This window comes from Coregonus lavaretus (genome assembly GCF_964263955.1).
Source record: "Coregonus lavaretus genome assembly, chromosome: 13".
Classification (NCBI taxonomy): domain Eukaryota; kingdom Metazoa; phylum Chordata; class Actinopteri; order Salmoniformes; family Salmonidae; genus Coregonus; species Coregonus lavaretus.
Genome location: NC_140000.1, coordinates 18,029,336 through 18,053,243, shown reverse-complemented (window position 1 = coordinate 18,053,243; position 23,908 = coordinate 18,029,336). Strand labels below are relative to the sequence as shown.

Below are 23,908 nucleotides of genomic sequence, written 5' to 3'. Positions count from 1 at the left end.
ACTGTATCTGGAGTTGTGCACCACTTGAATGGCTTTGTTATGCTATTTCATATGATCCCACTTTGTGCTGATTCATGGTTACATCCCCTTGAAGAGCTGGGCCTCAAGGGGCTTAGCTACCTTCTGAAGTAGAAGCCAGGCTTTAAGGTGTTATTGTGGAGGTAGCGCTTGTAGCTATTGTTAGACTCAGCCCGAACTGCTGATAGGCTATTTTGAAGGGGGGATTCCCGTGTGCTAGCTTGCATGAACTCTGTCTGGCGCAGATGTTTGCTTCAGCGCATTATTATTAATAATGATGATCAAAAGCAGCACTAGGGCTGGGAATTGCCAGGGACATCACCATACCATATTATCACGAGACTTAGGATATGTATTGCGATTCTCAACGATTCTGTTTATTGCTCACTATATGTCAGCTGCAGAGAGACGAGCATTAGAAAATGAGTTTTGATCAGTCATGGAAGTACAAGTGCTGAAACTGTCGTATCACCTACGGTCCAACGGATCCTCTCAATTGAATAAGATTATCAGAAGAATGTCCTTGTATGGCTTCTCTGGTTTTAATTAGTTTTGGTTCTGGCTGTGTCAGAATGGCTTGTCTGTCTCTCCTCCCTCTGGCTGGTCCTAACATCCTGTAGTGGTGTTGATTTAGATTACACAACCATGCAAAACACTCTATTCTCTTGGTTCATATCAACCACCTCTTGTTCAAATGTTAGACTTCAAACCAAATCTGTCTGTGGGCTAGGCTATGTAAAAGATGGCCTGAGTCCATGTGACTAGTCTATTTAATGGAGACCTGAATATCACATACTGGTAGATCTATAAATATAGATGGTGATGTCAGGTCTCCACCTTCAAATGTACTGTGTCTCTCCTCCCTCTGCTGTGCTTATCCTTTTCCCTCCATCGCCAGCAGCTGAGTTACACTTCCTGTTCCTGTCTCCGCCCCCCCAGGTAGTGTCACTGACTGAGTACCACCGCCGGATCGATGCGCTAAACAGCGAAGATCTGAAATCTCTCTGCAAGCGGCTTCAGGTGCCCCACCCAGCAAAGTTCCAGCTCTCCATTCCCTTTTTCTAGACTACGTCCCAAATGGCACCCTATTCCTTATGTAGTGCACTATGTTTGGCCACTATTATGTAGGGAATAAGGTGCCATTTTAGATTTGCCCCTACCAGGCTCTGTTAGAGCTCCTCAGTGGGTTTCTGACCTCTTGCCTCTCACCTAGTTGGCCTACTTTGTCCTACCTGGGCTGACCTGGGCCTACCTGGGCTAACCTTGACCTGGGCTTACCTGGGCTAACCTTTACCTGGGCTTACCTGGGCTAACCTTGACCTGAGCTTACCTGGGCTTACCTTTACCAGGGCCTTGGGATGGGCCGGCACTATGATGCTGCAGCCTCGTGTAGCAACTGTCCAAATAACCCCTATGAGGATCATTTCAAGAGTTTTCTGCAACCAGCAACTAATACCTGGTAGAGAAAGGGAGGAGGGTAATTGATGCCTTCATGAAGGGCCCATAATGCCCTGCATATCTACTTCTCACAGCTCCTCACTGACCACTGCTGTGGTTAGTTTCAAGAAGGCCTCATTACTGTTATTAATAGCCATAGCTAATTAGATAGCCTAGGCCCAAGGTTGTCATAGAGAGACAAATAATGTGAATCATAATACAATACGTTGTAGCCTATATCTGTTGAGGGAGGTGGATTTTCCTGAGGTTTCTCGACTCTGTCAATCACATGTGGAATTTGTGTTCCTCCACTTCTGAGTGACGCCTCACAAACTGTGTTCATCCATCCACATCTGGGTAGTGATGAACTGCTGCTTCCCCATCCGCCTCTGCTTTCTATTGGAGGGAGAGGGGAAGGGAGGGAGGTAGACGGGGATGGTGGGTGGAAGTGGGATTCCTTTCAATCCATTAAGTGGGTGCAGGATTGTTTGCAGAGGACAATGCAGGTAATTCAACAGGACTGTAACGTGATCACGGTCAGGCCACCAGTGGCTAGGCTCTCTACAATCAGGTCTGTTATGGAGAAAGATAAACAACCCCGCTGGAACTCACAGTCCAGCGCTGTGTGTCCAGCTCAATCACAAATAGGCCTTCTGGACCACTCATTATTTACTGGATGTTTTGCATTCTCCAGCCAACATTCCAAATGTGCTAACTATAGAAATATCCAGTGTCAGACGTTGTACAATGTAGCCTCCTGATTTGCCGACTGTATATGGATATAATGCACATTTCCAAGTGTTATTGCAATGTTGAAGAAGCCTACATGTTTGTATGAGCCATTTATGCTCCCATAAGCCAAGGCTGGCTCCTTACCTTTACTATGTGTTATAGACATAAAGGAGTCTGGTCTATGTTCTCCCTAAACCCGTTGCTGCTTGATTTATGATTTTCAAAACGGAGTTCATTTTTTTATATTAAGTAGGCCTATCTTGTATATTTGCGTTTCCTGGGGCTCATATTACACTGCAAATAATCCTGCCTCTGCTGATATGAGTGTATTCATATCTTTAAAACCACCTGCTTCGAAGTAAAATGACACACCCCCACTCCTAGTAAGTTATGTGGTATCGGTTTATTAGCCTATAGAAAACATCTAGCACAGTGTTCATCCCAGAGTCTGGCTGTGTCCCAAATGGCACCCTATTCACTATAAAGTGCATTACTTTTGACCAGGGCCAAGTAGTGCACTGTGTAGGGCATAGGATCCCCCTCCCACCCCTCCTGAGCGCCTGTCTGACTGTTGTCTGTGTGTTTTTAGATCACCACCAAGGAGGAGGTGAACTCTAAGCATGCCACCTCTATCAAGACGGAGCTGGAGCCTGAGACCTTCAGACCCAACCTCAGTGAACCTAGCGAGCTGCTGGAGGCACACCAGATAGAGAAGGTAATAACTCACACTGCTGACGGGCACAATGACTTAATCCATACCCATTGGCATATTGATGCACTGAAACTGATTGTCAACAATCTGCTTCCTAAAGCATCCTCATGATTGACTTTCAACCACAGGCCTTCAGCCAGAGATGTGCTGCCCCACCCTGGGGAGCAATCTGCATAGTGACAGCAGGTTCTTTAGCCTCATCATTACAAGGCTGATGGCGTAGTAATCTCTATAAATTACAATAGTGGGATGGTTGGGGTTTTCAGATAAGGTCTGTTAGGGTTTTAACATGGGTGAGGTGGGGTTTCTTCAGGAAAAAGGCATATTTGCAGGTATAGCTGTTGGGGAAAATAGATTCTTGTTAGGACATGCGTCGAAGGAAGGAGCCTTAGGAATGTGTGTGACTAGCCTGCTGCACTCTCATTGTAGGTCTTTTGGTGGTCTACACTTAAAGCCTGTTCTCCTGAGACTGTGGTTCTGGGTGTGTGGAGCCCAGTTACTCTCTAACAACCGGCTGTGTGAAAAGGTCACTGCAGCTTTAATGGACCATTGATGGCTGTGGCCTTTCTCTCTTTCATTTCCATGTGTTTCTTCCCCCCCGGCGTCTGCCTCTTTTCTCCAGCTGGCCAAGAACCTCCCTCCCCGTACCATTGGGTACCCCTGGACCCTGGCCTATGGCACCACCAAGCATGGCATGAGCATCAAGAGCCTGTACCGGGCCATGCAGGGGCAGGACACCCCCGTGCTGTTGGTCATCAGGGACAGTGATGGTGGGGTGAGTGGGACAACAACACTTCTCTATTAGGCCTGAATCCTAAGTCCAGATCTGTGCACGGAATTCAAATTTGCGTGAAAATCCTCCATTAACATCGATGCATAGTTTATGCGAAAGTGTGAGACAAGCACGCTCATCTAAAGTTAGGATTGGGCGCTTGAGCTGTAATAGATTACCATGGTCCCGTACGGTCTGTTTCCTGATCTGATGCGTTCTGGTTGGTTGTGTTGCTGCAGGTGTTTGGTGCATTGGCATCGGAACCTTTCAAAATCAGTGAGGGATTCTACGGCACGGGAGAGACCTTCCTCTTCACCTTCTGTCCAGAGTTTGAGGTAGGCTGACCTCTGACCTCTCTGATTGGTGACCCTTATTCTGAACTGGCCAGTGTGGTCCAGTTACTTTTACTCCTAACGTCCATTGTAAACTCATCCACCCCTGCTCAGAACTCAGCAATTAACATGTGATAAGCTCAGTTGTTTGCCTTATTAAATGAATGAGGCATCGTATTGTTATTAGTATGTCTCATATTCTCTTGACAATGGGGAGCTTATGTAAGATGGCATGAGGGTTTGAAATGATACATTTACACAGATGGTGCTCTGTTCTGTGCTGACAGGTGTACAAATGGACAGGTGACAACATGTTCTTCATGAAAGGAGATATGGACTCCTTAGCTTTTGGTGGTGGAAGGTACGTGCCTGCAATTTTTTTTCAATGTTAAAGATTTATTTAGCAATCAACTTTAAGATGTTATGCTTAGTCTACATTGACAGTCACTGCTAGGTGTCTTCAGAAGAGTAAAATGGTGCCTATAGTCTAAGATGATCAGAATCAGAACGTGTGTATGTTACGCACAATTTATGTGATGTTCTTGCTGTCTGGATTGAGTCTCTGAAGATGCCGTGATGTGTTTGTCTTGATGTGTTTCAGTGGTGAGTTTGGCCTGTGGTTGGATGGAGACCTGTACCACGGCAGGAGTCACTCCTGTAAAACCTTCGGCAACCCCATGCTCTCCAAGAAGGAGGATTTCTATATACAGGACATTGAGATCTGGGCTTTTGAATAACAAAACCCACCACGGGAAAAAGAGAAGGACTAAACATCCCTACAATGGCAATGTTGTCTCAAACCTAACTGCACATCACCACCCTGCTCCAACCCACTGTCTGGGGCTCCCAGGACGGAGCCAGCTAAAGGATGCGTGTTGTGCGTTCATACGTTACTACTGCAGTTATAACAGAGCTTTTCTTTGTGAATTACCTTGTGTGTATCTTGTTACAACTGTGTGCAGCGTCATTGAGGAGGTGTACTGTCCTGTGCTTGACTTTACTGTGAGGCATCAGGGGACGTGTGGGTTTGTTAGAGACCGTAGGGAGGCCTTGTTGCAGAACCAAGGAGGAGCAATCGGCTCGCTATCTCTGGCCTCAGCAGGAGATGATGTCGGCTCAGGTTTAGGATTGAGCGAGAGAGAGAGAGAAACTGCCGTAGTCCAGATTATCTGAATTTGAGACACTCAAGGAACCCCGCCCCTCAGAACTTTGTTGAAGTCAGTCTGTAGGATGTTACTATAAGTGGTGTTACAAGCCTTTAATGAAGAGATCCAGTAATAAAATAAACAACAACATGCATTCCTTTGTTCTCAGAGGAGAAGTTTGAACCTGAAGGCAGATTCTCAGCAGGATGCGAGGATGGTGACACTATTATGAGGGGGAAAAGTATTTTACATATTTGGTTTACTTCTGAGGCAGAAACTACGTATAGAGTATTGTGTTTTGTAGTCCTCCTGTTGTTCACCATCATAGCACACACCATCTCATAGCACATAGCTAGAATCAGAATATTACCCATCGTCGTAATAATAACGTTCTGTTCAGTGGGTGTACTACATGTGAGTTCAGCTATCACCGGCGCCCCTCAGGAGTCGTGTGTACTGTTCGTAGACAGTAATGTGTTGCAATAGATTTGTGGAATATGCAAATTACTGTCATGTGACCTCAAATAATCCAGGTTGGCACTTTTCCTCGCCTGTCTGTGGTTCTTTCTCAGAGAGGACTTGTAAAGCTTTTATGTCTTGATCCACAATTGCTTTTTTTCGGTATAATTTGAAAAGTCTGAGACGTGGTTAACTGTTTTACATGCATATGACAATTGTATATTATTTATATATATTTGATTATATATAAATATATTATATATATGTTGCTGTTGTGTGACAGTGATCTTTTTGTGCTGATATTTCAGCTGTTACAAATATAATGTATATTACCCTGTAAATTCATGTTAAAATAGTAGATTTGTTCCTATATAGAAATACATATATGATTGGTGGGTTGCTTCTAGCACTTTAATCCGGTCTAAAAGCGTTATAAACCAGGTTCTTAGACTTCTAGTAGCTGTACAGTACTTTTAGTTTAGAATCATAAACATGTTAACTGTTAGTAGAAAGCTTGCTGCTATAATATGAATAAGGGTAAAGCTAAACTAATGCTCAGTGTAACTAAAGGAGAGTGGTGTTGTCCAGGAGTGAGGAGGCTGAATGTCGAAGAAGAATTTAACTCACAAGTTATTTTGAGTGGTGAGTCTTTGTTAGTAGGTAGACTGTTAACAGACTGTGGACTAAGAGAAAATATGTACATTTAAACTTCACAGCAGCTTTCCTCCTCCTTTCTGGTTTTCCACACCAGTATTTGTGTCTGTGGAGTCACAAAGAATAACATGGATAAGTCCTCTAATTATTTTACAGGAATACAATGTATTAGTGATGTATAAATGAATAAATAACAATAAAATTGTTGTAACCTGGGACATGTCTGTCTGGGTTTGTATTGCTTTCAATCCCCTCATTCTTCTTCCAGCATTTGCACTAACTTTTTGATTGTATATTGAGCGCCACCTAGTGGACATTTGTATTAGTGCTTTTCAGGACTATTGGTCATCACCTCAGTAACATTAATCTAGCAAAAAGTTTTATTGAATAAAAACAAATCAGTGGGTCGATGGTAAAGATAAAACATCAGTCTCCAAATGATGATATTTAACTCCATTATTGCTCATTTATTAAACAAGAAATTAAACAAAATATAATTACAAGTAATTATTCTTAACACAGTGCAAAATTCTGTCATGAATTCCTCCCTAAACTCTGAAGAGATGGATGGAGCAGTGGACCATCGGTCAGGGACTTGTTTTGGGGCTGGGCTCCATCCAACTATCTCAGGTCCTGAATCAGCTCCCATCTCATTGTGCTATTTGTTTCTGTTGCAACCCTCCTCTCTTCTTTCTCCAGGCACACTGGAGCGTCCACTAGGTGGCGCTCAACACTGCAATCCTCAGACAGGCATTTTGTCACGCTTTAATTCCAGCAGGTGATCACAACTGAATAATGACTTTTAAAGAAGTGAACGTACCAGAGGTGTCATGAAAAAAATCCCTTGTCACAATGTGTAAAGAAGAAAAACTTTTAAGGCAGGAAAACCATAACTTGGCAAAAGTTAAGGACAGGCGATCTGACTTGAACCAATAAACAGTTCAATACATTATAATTTGTTTGTACATGTACAGTTAAAATATAATTGCAAATGCACAAGGAACATACTTTTTCAGAACAAAATAAGGACACCGTTTGGAGGAAGGGTAGACAAACAGCCAACTGTGTTTTTTTTTTGCCGTCATTTACACTCCGCTTCATGTGGGGGAACCAACAGTATAAGTGCTTCGGGTTGAAAGAAGTCATTGGCATAGAGAGAAGATAGAAGACAACCACAGTCGTTTACAAGCAGGACGGACATTTTTTGTCCACATGCTCAATTTCCACAAGAAATTTGCATCAGTGGTTTGACAGACACCTATAGTCAGTCCTACTGTATATTCAGCTGGTTATATGGTCAGATTTGCAATTAAGAGTTGCTAATGCAAACCTCTTATTACGCATTGTCTGTTACACTATGTAATTATATGGTTGTAATGTAAATTCTGAATATGCAAGGCATTACTAAATAATAATTGTCACTGTCAATTTAGACCCTGTCCTCAGAAGACATCCCTGTTGATAGTGATGATAGGATGGTGTAATATTAAAGAGGCTATACAGAATTGTTGCCTCTAGGTGTGCTCTTGAGCCAAAAAGGGATCCCTGGCCTAAATGGACAGAAACATTGTCCAGAAATTACTTAATTGGACAGAAAGTGGCATGCCTCCCCACACCCAACGAGTAAAAGCATAAATTGTTGGCCTAAAACTAAGTGGTTTCATATAAATCATACATACAGCCTAAATGTGACTTGACAGTTGACAACTACACTTCCATAGTGTATCTTTAGGTCACTGTACTGTTTGTATGTCATGTCACCATAAGGCAGGTGATGTGTGTATTCTCCACCGGGGGTCAGTGATGGCACTGCTCAGTAAACCAGAGTCGTATTCACTAGAAACTAAATGGAAGACACCAGGCAGAAACAGGGTAGGGGACAACCTGAACTTGTCTTCGTATTCCATTGCAAAATGTTTTCCTACGTTTGTGCACTAATGAATACGACCCTGTTGTCTAAGGCTGGTGTGCGTTCCACCGGATTAGGGCTCAGATTAGAGCACTGCTCAGTACACCAGGTACTTCAACTCAGAGTAGATGAGGGGAAACATGACGGTACAGGCGCGGTACAGGATAGCTCCACTCGTGAATAAGGCCCGGGGTTTGGTGAGCCACGACTCAGACTTGAAGCTGTAGTAGATGGCGTACAAGGCGACGGCAAAGAAGTGTCCTATCAGAGTCATCGGATGGGGCGTCAACCTGGGTATAGAATGGATTGAGAGTTAATTAGAACCATAGACTATTGATTGATGGAATTTGATCATTAATAGTAGTAGGCTGCCCAAGCTGGAGACAACATTACATACATAACAAATTATTGAGGATAAAAACACAATAAGGGCCAAAGGCTTATTTCCATTGTGGTCCTCTAATGTCAATACAGGTGCATGTACAGTATACATTTATATACACTGAGTATACAAAACATTAGAAACACCTGCTCTTTCCATGACATAGACTGACCAGGTGAATCCAGATGAAAGCTATGATACCTTATTAATGACACCTGTTAAATCCACTTAATCAGTGTAGATGAAGGGGAGGAGACAGGTTAAAGAAGGATTTTAAAGCCTTGAGACATGGATTGTGCATGTGTGCCATTCAGAGGGTGAATGGGCAAAACAAAAGATTGAAGTTCCAATGAAAGGGGTATGGTATTAGGTGCCAGGCGCATCGGTTTGAGTGTGTCAAGTACTGCAACGCTGCTAGGTTTTTCATGCTCAACAGTTTCCCGTGTTTATCAAGAATGGTCCACCACCCAAAGGACATCCAGCCAACTTGACACAACTGTGGGAAGCATTGGAGTCAACATGGGCCAGCATCCCTGTGGAAAACTTTCAACACCTTGTAGGATCAATGCCCTAACAAATTGAGGCTGTTCTGAGGGCAGGGGGGGGAGCAACTCAATAATAGGAATGTGTTCCTAATGTTCTGTACACTCAGTGTAATGTTTATACGTGAATATTTTACATACATATTTTTTGAATGGGGAATATTGCATTGACATGACATACACAGTAAAGGATCAACTGTAACAGTTTTGGAAGTGTGTCGAGCACATTAGTGAGACTCACACTGATAGAAGACCAATGGGACCGTTGATGCACTCCCCACCCAGCTTGAAGTAAAGGAAGCACGCCTTTCGCAGCTGGTGGAGAGAATCTGAAAGACACAAACACCAAACAGCTCATATGAATATACATGTCAGTCAGGAAGGACATTATGCTAAATGGTACAGTATATCTCAGTGTAGCACCTAATCGCCCTAGCTAAGTGTTTATTATCAGTTATTTGAGGTATACAGACATAAATTATACTGAGGAGAAGTACTGGACCGTTAGAAAACAAATGATTGAAGTAGAGACATTGGTAACAGTTTAATTAAAGACTTGTCATAAACATGACCTTATTCTATCTATCCTGTGTTGGCAGAGGACAGAAAAAAAGAACAGAGAAGGAGACTCACTGTCTGTTGCAGCAAACAACTCATACAGGGCTTGAGCCAACACATTCACCACAAAGGAATGTGATGACTTGCGTTCCCAGTGGAATTTTTTCTTTGCCTATTATTTTAAAAAACACACGAAAAACATTCAGCATTATACAGTATATCCTAACATTGCTCTGTAACTATTCATTTCACTAGTACAACACTGTGGATTACAGAAACAATATGCCCTGTGCCGCACATAAAACTCCCTAACGTTCTGTGGTAGCAGGTGATTGCAATGCAATATGGACCCACATTCCACAAAACAACAATACACATTCCAACCAAGGCCATTCAGACAGTGAAAATGTGTGTGGTGGAGTCTGGTCTGGTGGAAGCGCTGCTGACTCCGGACCACATATCCCCCTGGTTGGCCATTCTGTCTGAACCACTCTACTGCCTATCCCTTCTCTGTAATACCCACTGTCCAATCATTAACATAATACTGACTGTAAGTCACTCTGGATAAGATGACCAAAATGTAATGTAAATGTAATAATCATAAGAAAGGGGGATGAGATTAGGGATGTGAGTTTACCTGGAGCATGGCTGTGTTGTCGTACAGGTCAGGGATGTTCTTCATCAGGCTCCTCCAGATCAGGACGTCGTTGAGGGCCACACTCATCCCTCCTCCGGTCAGAGGGTGTCTCATGTTGTAGGCATCACCCAGTAGGAGCACACCTGGAAGAGGACAAAGGCCCATGTTAGCCCCAGTCCTCACCTCACTAACATCACACATATACACTGCTAGAGGGACCATCTTTTTCAGCAAAATATCTGATCTGGTCAATCTACTTAGCTAAAGATAAAATAATATACAGTTAATGAACATAACAAATGGAGCAATGCAGTTGGTCTAGTATTTATTTTGAGGCTTTCAAGGTTTATTGCTGTTTTAAGAGAGAAAGTTTCTCTGTCATGCTATAATGGTGGTAGAGACTCCACACAGCCAACATTAAACTCTCCAAGGATGCGTTCCAAATGGGACCCTATTCCATTTGCCCTTTGGGACACAGCCCAACACTGTGGTCAGTACTAGTGTCCTACCTGGCTTGTTGACTGGGGACGGAGGCAGGAAGCTTGCTGGCATAGACCTCAGCCGGTCATTCTGCAGAGCCACCATGAACGGCTCTTTTAGGTGTTCTAGAGAAGAGACAACAGAGCCAGGTCAGAGGTCACACATTCATCACCACAAAGATGGGTGGATAAAGAATTTTAATCAACATAGAGTGAACGTCAACCCATAATGCCGTCATTTACTTTTCATGTGTTGAAGCTCTCAAGCACATAGTCATGTGGGTGCTATACATTGGTGGTGGATATGGTTAGTTTGCCCTTAAGTCTCACAAGGCCCAAGGCCATCCTTCCATCCCTCCATACAATGTAAAGGATGTTGAACACATGGGAAAGCTATACTGTTTAAATCTCTATAGTGTATACCCTAAATCCCTTACCTGGTAGTTGTGGGTGTATTTTCTCAGCCATGTACTCGGTGAGGTTCCTGGGCATCTCTCCCCTGATGTCCACCAGTACCCTGGTGTCTGAGGAGGAGATCTGGTAGATAAGGACAGGGCTGGGGTTGGCCAGGACCAGCTCAGCATGGTGGGGCTTGAACTGGGGAGAGTTCTGACCACGACAGGAGAGGACAGAAAGGAAATACATTAGTCTGACTGCATTTTACTAATTGTTTGGTTGGTCGGTCGGTCGACTCATTGATTTGCTCATTCATTCATTCATTCATTCATTCATTCATTCATTCATTCATTCATTCATTCATTCAACATAATACTTGAACAAACCTTCATGATGCATCCAACAAAGTGAGAGGAGGTCTGGGCCTTCCCAGCTACCAGGCTCTTCCTGAACTTTGAGAAACAGCCGTCAGCTACTACAGTTACTGCTGCATGGACCTCCTATGGGACAGGTTAACACAATTACATCAGTTAAAAACACATCTGTTACACTGCTTGTCTTATCAATGGATCCTGGTGAATTGCTAATCAATAGGTGTAAATACTGTCAAGTGTAATTGTGAGTATCAGCATGGGGCTATTTTACACAGCAACGGCTATCTGTAGAGTACCAAAGTATAAGCTGCATCACAAGCTTAGAGTTTACCTTTGTGTCTCCTGTCTCCTTGTCCCTGTACTGCACTCCTGTCACACAGTCATCCTCTTCCTCCAGGCTGGACACAGTGCCTTCTATGAACGTAACACTAGGGGAGAGCAAAGTACCAGCTATTAAGAAACAGTAGTTCTAGTGATGGTATTAATAGAGCCGGGTTCTTCTGAACATATGACCTGACCAGGAAAAACATAATCAGGCTATAACAACTAAACCCTGGAGTTGGTCCTGGTCAAGTCATGTGGTCAGGAAAAAACGTGTGGCCATAGTGATAGTAATGATATGTCCAACAGGTATAGTGCAGGTTCCCTCCCAGACTTACTTTGGCTCAGCGAGCGCGACTCTGCGCAGGCCCATGATAAAGCGTCCGTGGTGGAAGGCCCTGCCACACTGGATACTGCTGTCTGCCTGGGGATATGGGATCTCCACCTCTGTGCTGCTCTCGATGTCATGAATCACATAGCCGTTCACCACGTGGGCATCCAGCCCCTCCACCGAACCTGAGAGGAGAGCCCAGGGTTAGGCAAGGGTGATGCAACACTTTTCATTATGCATTCAACTCAGGCCTTTAGTCTGTGGCAAAAAGGAATGTCTTTACATTACATAGGGGCTTGGACGTCTAGGTGTCTTTGCAACAGTTTGTTTGGTCCCACTTTAAACAAACAACAACTTATAAAGCCTTTATTAAGTTGTCAAAAGCCCTAAATAGGTCCTGCAGTGAGCCTTGTTCGTTGAGCACAGCCCCCATTTAATGCAAGGGCTTGTTGCGAGTCAGCCCATTGGTCGTTTGCCCCACGCTATCACCTTTTTACACGTAGACCCCACGCTAAAAGATCTCTAGTCCATGCTCCAGAGACCACTCACCCTCCATTCCCAGTTCTCTCAGGGCCCTGTATCCACCAGGCTGCAGCAGCTCCCCCACTATCCTGTCAGGCTCCTTCAGGTCCCTCTCTATCACAGTGACCCTCCGGCCGTCCCGGGCCAGCACTGCAGCCATGGCCGACCCCAGGACTCCCGCCCCTACGATGATCACATCTGGCTCCTGAGATGCAGGAGAGTCACCTGCTGCTGGGGGGCTCTCCATGCCTGAGGAAGCCACTCGTTTCCTCCTGCCACCTCCCTGTTTGGAGAGAAAGCGAGGAGGGTGGGGAGAGACAGAAACGAATTTAAATCATTAAATGGGCATGTTCATGGTACTTTGCAATGGTGATTGAAAAGGTGTATGGTTTGCTATAACAAAAAGGCTTCATTAGAGGTGTTCTGTTAAATCTCAAACAATGATGAACATTCAAAGAATTGTTTGAGATTTAAATAAACACAGATCTGCAGGTCTCAATGGTACTTACCCATAGAAGGTTAAAAAATATATAATTGCACTATAATTGGACACTATTTTATTGTATATAGTGTATACTGAAGTAGGCCAACGGGTGAGAATAATAATAATCTACATGCTTATTTCTGGTTTTTGGTCTTCAACAGATTGTACAGTTATTATTGCTCACCTTCTTTGAAGCGCTCTCTCCACTCCTGTGCCTGACAGCTGAGGGTTTCGGTATAAATGTATTGATGACCGGTAGGGATAATAAAAGTTCCAGCGGTAATTGTAGAATTTGGGGTACCTTGAATGTATGTCCGTGGTACCTGACATAGGATAGCAGCATCCCCACTGCCAAGAACACTACAGCCGCCAGGATTATCTCTTTGTGAGCATACTCCAAAACTGCGTCGCATTTCTTATAAATGTAGGTGAAACTTGCAATTCCAAGAAAAGTCCACATCTTTATTATATTATTATAATAGGCTACTTGAAATGAATAGGCTAACTCATTCAATAAATTATCACTGCTCAGAATGTTTCCTAACCTACAACCTGAAACTATATTCCCAAAACAAAAAGTAGCCTAGATCATGGAATAGAATAAAGTGCGCAATAAAATCACAGCACAGTTCAGCAATTACTATTTCAGAAATAACAAATATTATATCTATAGGCATAGACTATTGAGCATCCTATTTTAGATGCTTTAGCAGATCGTAGGCCTAGTAATATCCGTTAATCCAAAAGAAAAGTATCCAAACCCATGACAATTATTCCACCAGATATTTCAGATGGTGTCAGAGGATGCTAAATATGTTATGATAATGAGATAGGTAGGAACTTCGGGTTCGCAGGTTTGGTGTCCCGCCCTCTCTGTATCTGAACCGTCCAATCAGGAACAGCACATCCGTGAGCAGAGCTCACGCTATCTGGCCATTGGCCAATCCTCGGCTGCTGGTTGGAGCGCTGGCTGAGAGAGGATAGTATGATATGATGTCACTGGAAAGGTGTCATAGAACCGTTTCTGTGCTTGCAAACATTGCCGCACGAGGGCGATGTGCGCAAGTTGGTGGCAGAACAATGGGAAGTTCTTATAGAACACAGGGGGGAAAGCCTCTATTTACATGTTGCTTATGAGTGCATTTCATACTACTTTTGGATTATGATTAGATTTTAAGCCTTGTATGAATGTCCTACTTAATATAATATTTGTGACATGATCGCAAATCAACTGCATTATACTTAAAAAACACTTCAACTTCACTGTAAGTCGCTCTGGATAAGAGCGTCTGCTAAATGACGTAAATGTAAATGTAACCAGTAAAATGGCTCTTTGGCTAGCTTTTGCTACAGCCTATATCAGGGTTCTTCTCAATTCCGGTCCTGGAGGGCCGAAACACCTCTGTTTTTCATCCTCTCCTTCTAATCAGGGGCTAATTCAGACCTGGGACACCAGGTGAGTGCAATTAACTACCAGGTAGAAATAAAAAAACAGAAGTGTTTCGGCCCTCCAGGACCGGAATTGAAGAACCCTGGCTTATATCAATGAGCGTTAGCATTCTAGCTAACAACTGCTACATCCAAAATAGTTCATTTGCAAAGATCACAACCAAATATAATCTTAGAGACTGTTCAAGCAAGAATCAAAACATCATTGTAAGCGTATGAGAACCCCAAAAAGTTATTTTGTTTAATGCGGCAGCTTTTTTACTGTCAGTGTGTCATATACTGGAAAGGGGTCTATCCGTCTACAATTTTACATGCTACTGAGGAAGTTACCAATCCGGTTCACAGTCAGTACTTTTTTGCCAGACATAGGAAATAACACTATTAAGGATTGTGTTACATACCGGTATTTTGCCTTCGGGTGATTATGTAGATAAGTAGGATTGTGCGGATATCAATACAAACATGTATTTTATTTCTGAGGGCATCTTAGTTTATGTTGGGCAGCCTTATTAAATATTGTATAACGTTTTTTTGAAAGTATTTTTTCTTTTTTGCCAAGACTTACACGGACATCAACTCTTTTAGTGTTACTCTAACATTAGAAGCTAAGTAGCAATGCTATATATATTTATTTTCATAAATATCATAATAATGCAAAGCACTGACACAATAGGGTTTGCTTATTTTTATTCAACTCCAGTATGAAAAATTATACCAATCGATCAGTGATCAATTAATTAATTCCTTAATTCATTCAGTATTTGAAATGCCATGTCATTTTAACTCCATTTAATGCATATTTCTGGTCTTTACCATTGATGGCCTCACAATCTAATCATATGTCAACATTACAGGAGTGTGCATTAAAATAGTCCACATTCACAAGACTCCTGCACTGATTAATTTTGTATACTATAACTGTATTAATAGTTAGTCACGTGAAACTATAACACTGTGTAAGCATAAGATTATGAAAGGTCTGGATGGACACTATACCACTCAGGACAAGGGGTTTCATGGTCAAACAAGTCTTCACCACATGTCTTCACAGGTAGTGGTTAAAGACTGTTTCATATTTCTCCTGTTTGCCTGATGTGACTTTGGGCTCCCCATTTTGCTTGACAAAGTCCTGAGAATAAACAACAAAAACTCCCATTAACATATACTGATTTGGTAGACATTGAAACAACAGCCTTGTTACAAACACATGACTGCTATAGAGATGGTACTACATTGTTATTCCACTAGTGACCTCACCTCCAGCTCCTCCAATGAGGCGCTGCCATCCTCTACTTTCTGACCAATCCCATGGCTGAAGCTCATGTAGCGCTCCTGTCAGAAGACAGCGATGTTGTGTTATATAGCTAGCTAATACATAAGCATTCTTTAGCACATATAGTACATTTTGTCTCCTTCCAATGCCAACATACCTGGTAAATAAGGTTAAGTGCATGAATGAATGAATATTAGAATGTATATATTGTCTTAGTACCTTGACCATGCTGGTGACAACTCCTTCCTCTATGATCCTGACGGCGTTCCTCAGGCCGCGTGCGAAGGCGTCCATAGCTCCGATGTGGGCTATGAACAGGTCCTCCAGGTCCGTGGACTCTCTACGCACCTTAGCATCGAAGTTCAGACCCCCCGGCTGCAGACCACCCTGCTCTATCACAGTCTGGGGAGGATAGAACAATACATTTTCTTATGTTCTTTCTGCTGACGTTCTGATATTTGATAGGTATCGTCATAAAATAACTGATATTTATTAGTAATTGTGTGTGTGTGTGCGTACATTATCTTCTACGTCACCTTCATGATCATGGTGGTGTTCCTGATGTCCATGGGGAACTGGTCTGTGTCCCAGCCCAGGTCAGGAGAACCCGTGTTGGAGTCCACAGAGCCCAGCATGCCAAACCTACACACCAGAACAACAGGTTTATTAGATTAACTGGACTGGAACATCCAGATTACCAGGAATGACGTCAACCACCCAATCCAAAAAAGACCACTAGCCCCTACCCCCTATGAACTTCTGAAAGGTGTAAGAAATATGGTGAAAATTATACCTCCCCTATCATTACTCTACCCTATCAGAGGGCAAGGTGGAGCATTAACATATTGATTCGACCTATCCAATCTCTTCAGACCTACACAAGTCCATCGAGGTAGAGAGCAGGGGATAGGGGGTCGGTTTGGGATTGGGCAACATGTGAAAGTCAACATGGCGACTTACACAGAGGCCATGACGACGTCGTGTTCATAGGAATGCCCAGCCAGAGTGGTGTGGTTGGGTTCGATGTTCAGCTTGAAGTGGCTGTCCAGTTCATAGTGCTTCAGGAAGCCTATGACACTCATGGCATCTATATAAAGGTGAAACAGCAACATGTACAAAGAGATGTAACATGGAAATTAAAGGCATCAGAGATTTTATAGCATCTAATTGTTAGATGTGGTTCGTAATGCAGATAAACTGACTATTGAGGGCTTCCATAGTTCAACAGTAACCACATAGTATATCCTTACAATGTGTACATTATGTTAATGTTGTGTTATACACCCAAAAGCCTTACCATAGTCATACTGATGTTTGCATGGCTCTTTGGGCTTGGGTTCAATGAGGAACTGGCACTTCAACCCTATCTTCTCCTTGTACTCTGATATACAATAACACAATCAGGTTATCATCTGCAAATGGTTGGTACAGTATTATGGTAACAATGTATTACACACAGTAGTGCTAGCTACTTACTGACAACCATTTTGAAAAAGTTTGCCATATGTTTCAGTTCAGCGGCAACATCAGTGTTGTGTATCGAGTAAAAACCCTCCCTGCCGCCCCAGAAGACTGCACAAGGAGACAAAAATACATGAACCAGGTTAGGTGGTGGCAACGACAGGATCAGTGAAATAATGGTGGTTCATTATGAGACATTCATTTATTCTCTCATCTCACCAAAGTTCTCTGCTCCCAGCTTCTTGGCTACATCCAGTCCTTTCTTCACCTGGGCCCCAGCAAAGGCCAAAACATGGCAGTCAGGGTTGGTCGCTGCTCCATTCATGTACCTATGGTATTGGCAATAAATAACAAATTCATTAAAAAAAGGAAATGTAGGCTACAAGTCGGATGGCAAAGAGATGGCTTCATCGTGAAATACGGACAATTAGACATAAATATTGTGAAAAACAATGCATATACAGTTGAAGTCGGAAGTTTACATAAACTTAGGTTGGAGTCATTAAAACTAGTTTTTCAACCACTCCACAAATTTCTTGTTAACAAACTATAGTTTTGGCAAGTCGGTTAGGACATCTACTTTGTGCATGTCTGTGACGAGGTGTGAATGAAGGAGTCAGGCGCAGGTAAAATACCGAAGTCCAGAGTTTATTCCGTTACATAAATAAAACGCACCCAGCGTCAAAACGAAACTATCACAAGGGAGAATTCCACCTTGGCAATAACAAATGGAAGAGTAGCTCAACCGAGCTACTCGCTCTCACAATGAAACAATCACTCACAAAGACAAGGGGAACAGAGGGAACACTTATACACATACTAATTATGGGAATGAGCACCAGGTGAGTGTGATTGACAAGACAAGACAAGTGGAGTGATGAGAATGGGATCGGCAGTAGCTAGTAAGCCGGTGACGACGAATGCCGAAACCTGCTCGAACAAGAAGGGGAGGCAGCCTCGGCGGAAGTCGTGACAATGTCACAAGTAATTTTTCCAACAATTGTTTACAGACAGATTAATTCACTTATAATTCACTGTATCACAATTACAGTGGGTCAGAAGTTTACATACACTAAGTTCACTGTGCCTTTAAACAGCTTGGAAAATTCCAGAAAATGATGTAATGGCTTTAGAAGCTCATTTGAGTCAATTGGTGGTGTACCTGTGGATGTATTTCAAGGCCTACCTTCAAACTCAGTGCCTCTTTGCTTGACATCATGGGAAAATCTAAAGAAATCAGCCAAGACCTCAGAAAAGAAATTGTAGACCTCCACAAGTCTGGTTCATCCTTGGAAGCAAATTCCAAACGCCTGAAGGTACCACGTTCATACAAACAATAGTACGCAAGTATAAACACCATGGGACCACGCTGCCGTCATACCACTCAGGAAGGAGACGCGTTCTGTCTCCTAGAGATGAACGTACTTTGGTGCGAAAAGTGCAAATCAATCCCAGAACAGCAGCAAAGGACCTTGTGAAGATGCTGGAGGAAACAGGTACAAAAGTATCTATATCCACAGTAAAACGAGTCCTATATCAACATAACCTGAAAGGCCGCTCAGCAAGGAAGAAGGCACTGCTCCAAAACCGCCATAAAAAAGCCAGACTACGGTTTGCAACTGCACATGGGGACAAAGACCGTACTTTTTGGAGAAATGTACTCTGGTCTGATGAAACAAAAATAGAACTGTTTGGCCATAATGACCATCGTTATGTTTGGAGGAAAAAGGGGGATGCTTGCAAGCCGAAGAACACCATCCCAACCGTGAAGCACAGGGATGGCAGCATCATGCTGTGGGGGTGCTTTGCTGCAGAAGGGACTGGTGCACTTCACAAAATAGATGGCATCATGAGGAAGGGAACTTATGTGGATATATTGAAGCAACATCTCAAGACATCAGTCAGGAAGTTAAAGCTTGGTCGCAAATGGCTCTTCCAAATGGACAATGACCCCAAGCATACTTGCCATCACAAAGCTTTGACCTCAATCCTATAGAAAATGTGTGGGCAGAACTGAAAAAGCGTGTGCGAGCAAGGAGGCCTACAAACCTGACTCAGTTACAGTAGCTCTGTCAGGAGGAATGGGCCAAAATTCACCCAACTTATGGTGGGAAGCTTGTGGAAGGCTACCTGAAAAGTTTGACCCAAGTAAAACAATTTAAAGGCAATGCTACCAAATACAAACTGAGTGAATGTAAACTTCTGACCCACTGGGAATGTGATGAAAGAAATAAAAGCTGAAAGAAATCAATCTCTCTACTATTATTCTAACATTTCACATTCTTAAAATAAAGTGGTGATCCTAACTGACCTAAGACAGGGAATTTTCACTAGGATTAAATGTCAGGAATTGTGAAAAACTGAGTTTAAATATATTTGGCTAAGGTGTATGTAAACTTCCGACTTCAACTGTAGCTAGCAATATACAATATATCCTGTATTATACAGCCTACAACAAATTATAATCTCTTCCACTTTGAGGTGTGAAAACAACTGACAAAACTTTGGAGTGTAAAGATGACTAAGGTTGATGAGGAAAGCTGACCTTGAGTGAGCGAACAGGTTGCAGGTGACCCACAGCACCTTGACCCCAGTCCTAATCTGCAGCTGCAGGGCCAGGTCTGTCATCTCATCCAGGTTCCTGTTGGACTCCTCCAGAGTGCTGCCCTCAGGGGACATGTCCCTATACAACAGGATGGATAGGAGGGTAACATAGATCAGTTAGTGTACAATGACCATGAGTGAGAGAACAAGCATCTTGGATGGGTGCAACTTCTTTAAGGCATAAACGGCCACTCTATCCATGTCTCTCTACCGAAGATCAATTGATTTGATTCTGTAGGAACAAAGAGACAATACCTGTCATGAAAGGTGTAGTACTTCACCTGAAACGAACATACACATGAATCAATATGGTTTATATAAAAAAAAGCAGTACATTCTAAAAGACATAAAGTATTAAAGGTACAGTATTTGAGTGGAAGTTCACTCACACCAAGTTTGGTGAAGAACTCAAAGGCTGCATGGAGTCTCTTCTTGGCACATTCCATGGGGGTAGCACCCTCATTCCAGGGTCTGTGTAGTGTCTGGAACCCAAAAGGGTCAGCACCTGGTGGTGGGTGGAATGGAGGAAAACAGAATACACATGAAGTCATCATGACAGACCCATGATGAGAGATTGGGGTTGTTTCTATTGAAAGAGACAGTGCTTTATTGGATTAAATGTGCAAATGTTTCTGTAGTCTATGTACAGTATAAATGAGAGTGACCTGAAGCAATCAATGTGTGTTAGTGAACATTCATTACCAGTCCCACAGAAGGAGTGCCAGTAACAGACTGAGAATCTCAGCCAGTCCTCCATCTTTCTGCCCAGCAGCACCTGCACAGGTAAACAGTTACATGAAGCCTGCTGGGAAAACCTCAGGCGGGATCATTCAGGTGTGTAAAGGAGGTAGAGTCTCACTGTGCAACAGGAAGACAACAGATATTTCCATGACACACACACAGCTCTTTTTTCAAGTTTGCCACACCTACTTCTTCTGCACTGTAGTGTTTGAAACACAAGACGTCTCGAGCTCCAGCGTCGGGTACATATGGAATCTTCGGAATACCTGTGTGATACATTGATCTCGGTTAACCCAGAACTAAAATATCGCACAGTGATTGATTTGGACAGGAGCTGTGTACCGCACCTCAAATGTTATACTGCTCGAGCTCCTGTTCCTCTTATAGAATATTAGCTCAAAGGTATTGTGGAGCTCCTGCATCTAAATATAAACACTACCGGCACCCAACATGAGTACCGGCACCTATTTCAGTCCAAGTCAAGCACTGATCTCACATAATTTGGTCAAATGCTCATGCTCGTAGTCTGTCGTCCACCAGAGATCACATTGAAGCGTTCATGGAACGTCCCAAGGATTCAGTTTAGACTATTCCATTAACAGATTGACGTGTCGTTCTAACAGAACGACGTGTGCTGTCAAGCAAAAATAAAACGTTACCTTTGAAAATGGGGTTAAACAAATTAATTAAAAAATGCAGTTATTATTTTGTGAATGCATGAAACTTCCAATCTCAACTCTTGTTTGCAGAGTTCTTAGCGGTCAATTGCCACTTACTTAAAGCCTATATAAAACCGACATTGAGGAAGAAGTGTGCTATACTTGAAGCAATGAATGATTACCAGCAAACAATTCTGTTTCCGTAGCCATGTCAAATACTTTTAAGAACTTCAGATCATCTGTGAGTTTTCCCCTTGAAGTTCCACTTCCACTTCGTCTTGATCGAAAATAAGAAGCACAATCTTCACATCCACCACAAGGTGTCTCTGGTATCCAGCAGAACACCAACCGCTTTAGATTTTTGTCAAAATAGTATCTTTTGGTCCCGTTTGACTGCATCAAGCCGCCTTTCAAACCGTACAAACTAGTCAGCTCTATCACGGCCTTCTTTGGTAAAAGCTAACTGTCATTCCCAAATTCCGTGGTAGATTTAGGGTCTGATAGCCTTATCTATACATTGCAACATTATTGCCGTCATTCACATTGTACGCCCTCTTTAGGGCCCCATTTACTATAGTTCTAGTCTTCAGAAGCAAAATTATGAAGACAACCAGGCCTATGACTAGGTGAATGTAGAAAGGTCAAGTTAAAAATGAGGGTAAAACAAGATTATATAACAATGTGCAAACAAACATTTAAAAAAGTAGGCCTACAGACTTGTCAAAGAAACATAATATTATGCAGCCAGGGCATGTTCAATATCTGATGTTTATTTCAATTACAATGGATATTTTACAAAATATCTGATGCAGAAACATCAACGAAAAAAGTAGAAACAAGACGACACCATATACACACTTCCATAAATACATATTTACATACATTATAGTAGTAGTAGTACACAGTCCATCAGAAATTTGGTCTGGAATACCAGGTGGAAACACTAACATCTGTCAGCAGCAGAAAATATTTATATGTGCACCTTTAAAGCCCTATATCATTGGTTACTTCCAAAATGGCACCATATTCCCATTATAGTGCACAACCTTTGACCAGGGTGTCACGACTTCCTCCGAAGCTGCCTCCCCTCCTTGTTCGGGCAGGCTTCGGCGTTCATCGTCACCGGCCTACTAGCTACTGCCGCTCCATATCTCATCATTCCATTTGTCTTGTCTTGTCAATTACACACACCTGGTTCATATCCCCTCATTAGTACATGTATAATTGTTCCCTCTGCCCCCCTTGTCCTTGTGGGTGATTGTTATTTGTGAGTTGAGTGTAGCTCGATTGAGCTACCCGTACCTTGTATTTCCAGGGATATTGTTCCCCGTGTGCCGGTATTTTGTTGACGCTATCCAGCGTAACTGTGTCCTACGGAATAAACTCTGTATTCGGTGATTTACCCTCCTGCGCCTGACTCCTTCAAATCACACTCTCACACAGGGCCTGGTCAAAGGTAGTGCACTATGTAGGGAATAGGGTGCCATTTGGAACGTCCACATTTTTCTCCCAGTAAACAATGCAGTTTCCATAGCACATAATGAAACAATGTTTTTCATTGGTTAAGGATTTTTCCTATGTTACTTACAGTTGTTCATTTCATAAACAACACACATTTTTGCATAATATAATGGAAGGCAAAACAAATATCACCAAATACCAGGCACTGTAGGATGGAGGCACTTGTGCACCTAACAAGACTGGTTTGGCATCATGACGTTTGAAACATGAGGGTGGTAGACAGTGGTCATGTACTGTATGTGTGTGAGACGGTGGGAATCGGGGTACTAGCCAGTTTTTCAATTCTGTCAATTCAATACATTATTTCAAATTCAATGAATGAGTTGAAAATTAAGCCATTCTTTTCAATGAAGATTTTTCCATTCATGAATTAAAATCAGTTCCTGAATTGACTGAATGGATCCATTCCCAGACCGTGGTGAGAATAAGTAGAAGCAGTCTCTCTTTATGACTTGGTGGGGCTGGGTTCTGGCTGTATGTCTGTCTGTGTTACCTCTTTCTTCCTCCTCCTCTTCTTGTTGCCTCGGCAGGGCTTGCACAGGCAGCACAGGATGCAGGGCGAAGCCAGCAGGAGGAGAGGCGAGGCCACCAGCATGATTACACTGACGCCAACCAGGATGCCCACCACCTGCCAAGAGGAAAGGGTTCACACGCACACACACACACACACACACAGGGTGTTTAGCAGGAGGCCAATAATTGTGAATGTCACATACAAAATGTCAGGCCAATGACTGTTGATTCAGGCATACAAGAAAAGTTGATATAGCAAAACACAGGTTTCCTGGGTTACTAGGGTGTATAATAAGAAGAGTCACCTCACCTGTGTTCTGTTCCACATGACGGAGGCTCGGGAGTGGCCCAGCTTGTTCCTGCATGGCCCCTTATCATAGTGCCTCAGAAATATATCACCCTAAACATATAACAACAGTTATCATAGTGCCTCAGAAATATATCACCATAAACATATAACAACAGTTATCATAGTGCCTCATGAATATATC

The 23,908-nt window shown here is 42.8% G+C and overlaps 3 protein-coding genes across 8 annotated transcripts in view; 1 reads left to right on the top strand and 2 right to left on the bottom strand.

The window, feature by feature from the left end:
- Positions 1-6,476, top strand: part of LOC311140820 (oxidation resistance protein 1-like) — a 70,107-nt gene extending 63,631 nt beyond the window's left edge. For 4 of the 5 annotated variants that reach the window (XM_084176062.1, XM_084176060.1, XM_084176059.1 and 1 more), the window contains 6 exons: positions 958-1,038; positions 2,777-2,902; positions 3,522-3,674; positions 3,911-4,006; positions 4,291-4,364; positions 4,605-6,476. In XM_084176062.1, coding sequence (XP_084032188.1) covers positions 958-1,038; positions 2,777-2,902; positions 3,522-3,674; positions 3,911-4,006; positions 4,291-4,364; positions 4,605-4,740 — 666 coding nt within the window. In that variant the 3' untranslated portion in view covers positions 4,741-6,476. The remainder of the gene's footprint in view (positions 1-957; positions 1,039-2,776; positions 2,903-3,521; positions 3,675-3,910; positions 4,007-4,290; positions 4,365-4,604) is intronic. The other variant, XM_084176061.1, reaches the window with a different exon arrangement.
- Positions 6,477-6,702: 226 nt separating this feature from the next.
- LOC311139093 (squalene monooxygenase-like) lies at positions 6,703-14,022 on the bottom strand. Its single transcript, XM_084173976.1, has 11 exons — positions 13,381-14,022; positions 12,740-12,995; positions 12,198-12,375; positions 11,870-11,966; positions 11,551-11,664; positions 11,206-11,377; positions 10,799-10,894; positions 10,290-10,432; positions 9,728-9,824; positions 9,336-9,423; positions 6,703-8,460 (listed from the first exon to the last, which is right to left on the bottom strand). Exons 1-11 carry the CDS (start codon positions 13,654-13,656, stop codon positions 8,268-8,270), a joined length of 1,710 nt encoding a protein of 569 aa, XP_084030102.1. The 5' UTR covers positions 13,657-14,022; the 3' UTR covers positions 6,703-8,267.
- A 1,294-nt stretch (positions 14,023-15,316) lies between these two features.
- The window catches only part of LOC311139390, a 29,550-nt gene continuing 20,958 nt past the window's right edge, over positions 15,317-23,908 (bottom strand). Inside the window, exons 7-21 of one of the 2 annotated variants that reach the window (XM_084174259.1) lie at positions 23,728-23,817; positions 23,398-23,532; positions 20,914-20,990; positions 20,686-20,758; positions 20,373-20,488; positions 20,239-20,264; positions 19,925-20,062; positions 17,599-17,708; positions 17,395-17,490; positions 17,216-17,299; positions 16,879-17,005; positions 16,455-16,560; positions 16,138-16,320; positions 15,903-15,977; positions 15,317-15,774 (exon numbers count right to left, since the gene is read on the bottom strand). In XM_084174259.1, the coding sequence (XP_084030385.1) occupies positions 15,691-15,774; positions 15,903-15,977; positions 16,138-16,320; positions 16,455-16,560; positions 16,879-17,005; positions 17,216-17,299; positions 17,395-17,490; positions 17,599-17,708; positions 19,925-20,062; positions 20,239-20,264; positions 20,373-20,488; positions 20,686-20,758; positions 20,914-20,990; positions 23,398-23,532; positions 23,728-23,782 (1,485 nt within the window). In that variant the 5' untranslated portion in view covers positions 23,783-23,817 and the 3' untranslated portion in view covers positions 15,317-15,690. Of the gene's footprint in view, positions 15,775-15,902; positions 15,978-16,137; positions 16,321-16,454; positions 16,561-16,878; positions 17,006-17,215; positions 17,300-17,394; positions 17,491-17,598; positions 17,709-19,924; positions 20,063-20,238; positions 20,265-20,372; positions 20,489-20,685; positions 20,759-20,913; positions 20,991-21,565; positions 21,675-23,397; positions 23,533-23,727; positions 23,818-23,908 lie in introns of those variants that run through there. The other variant, XM_084174260.1, reaches the window with a different exon arrangement.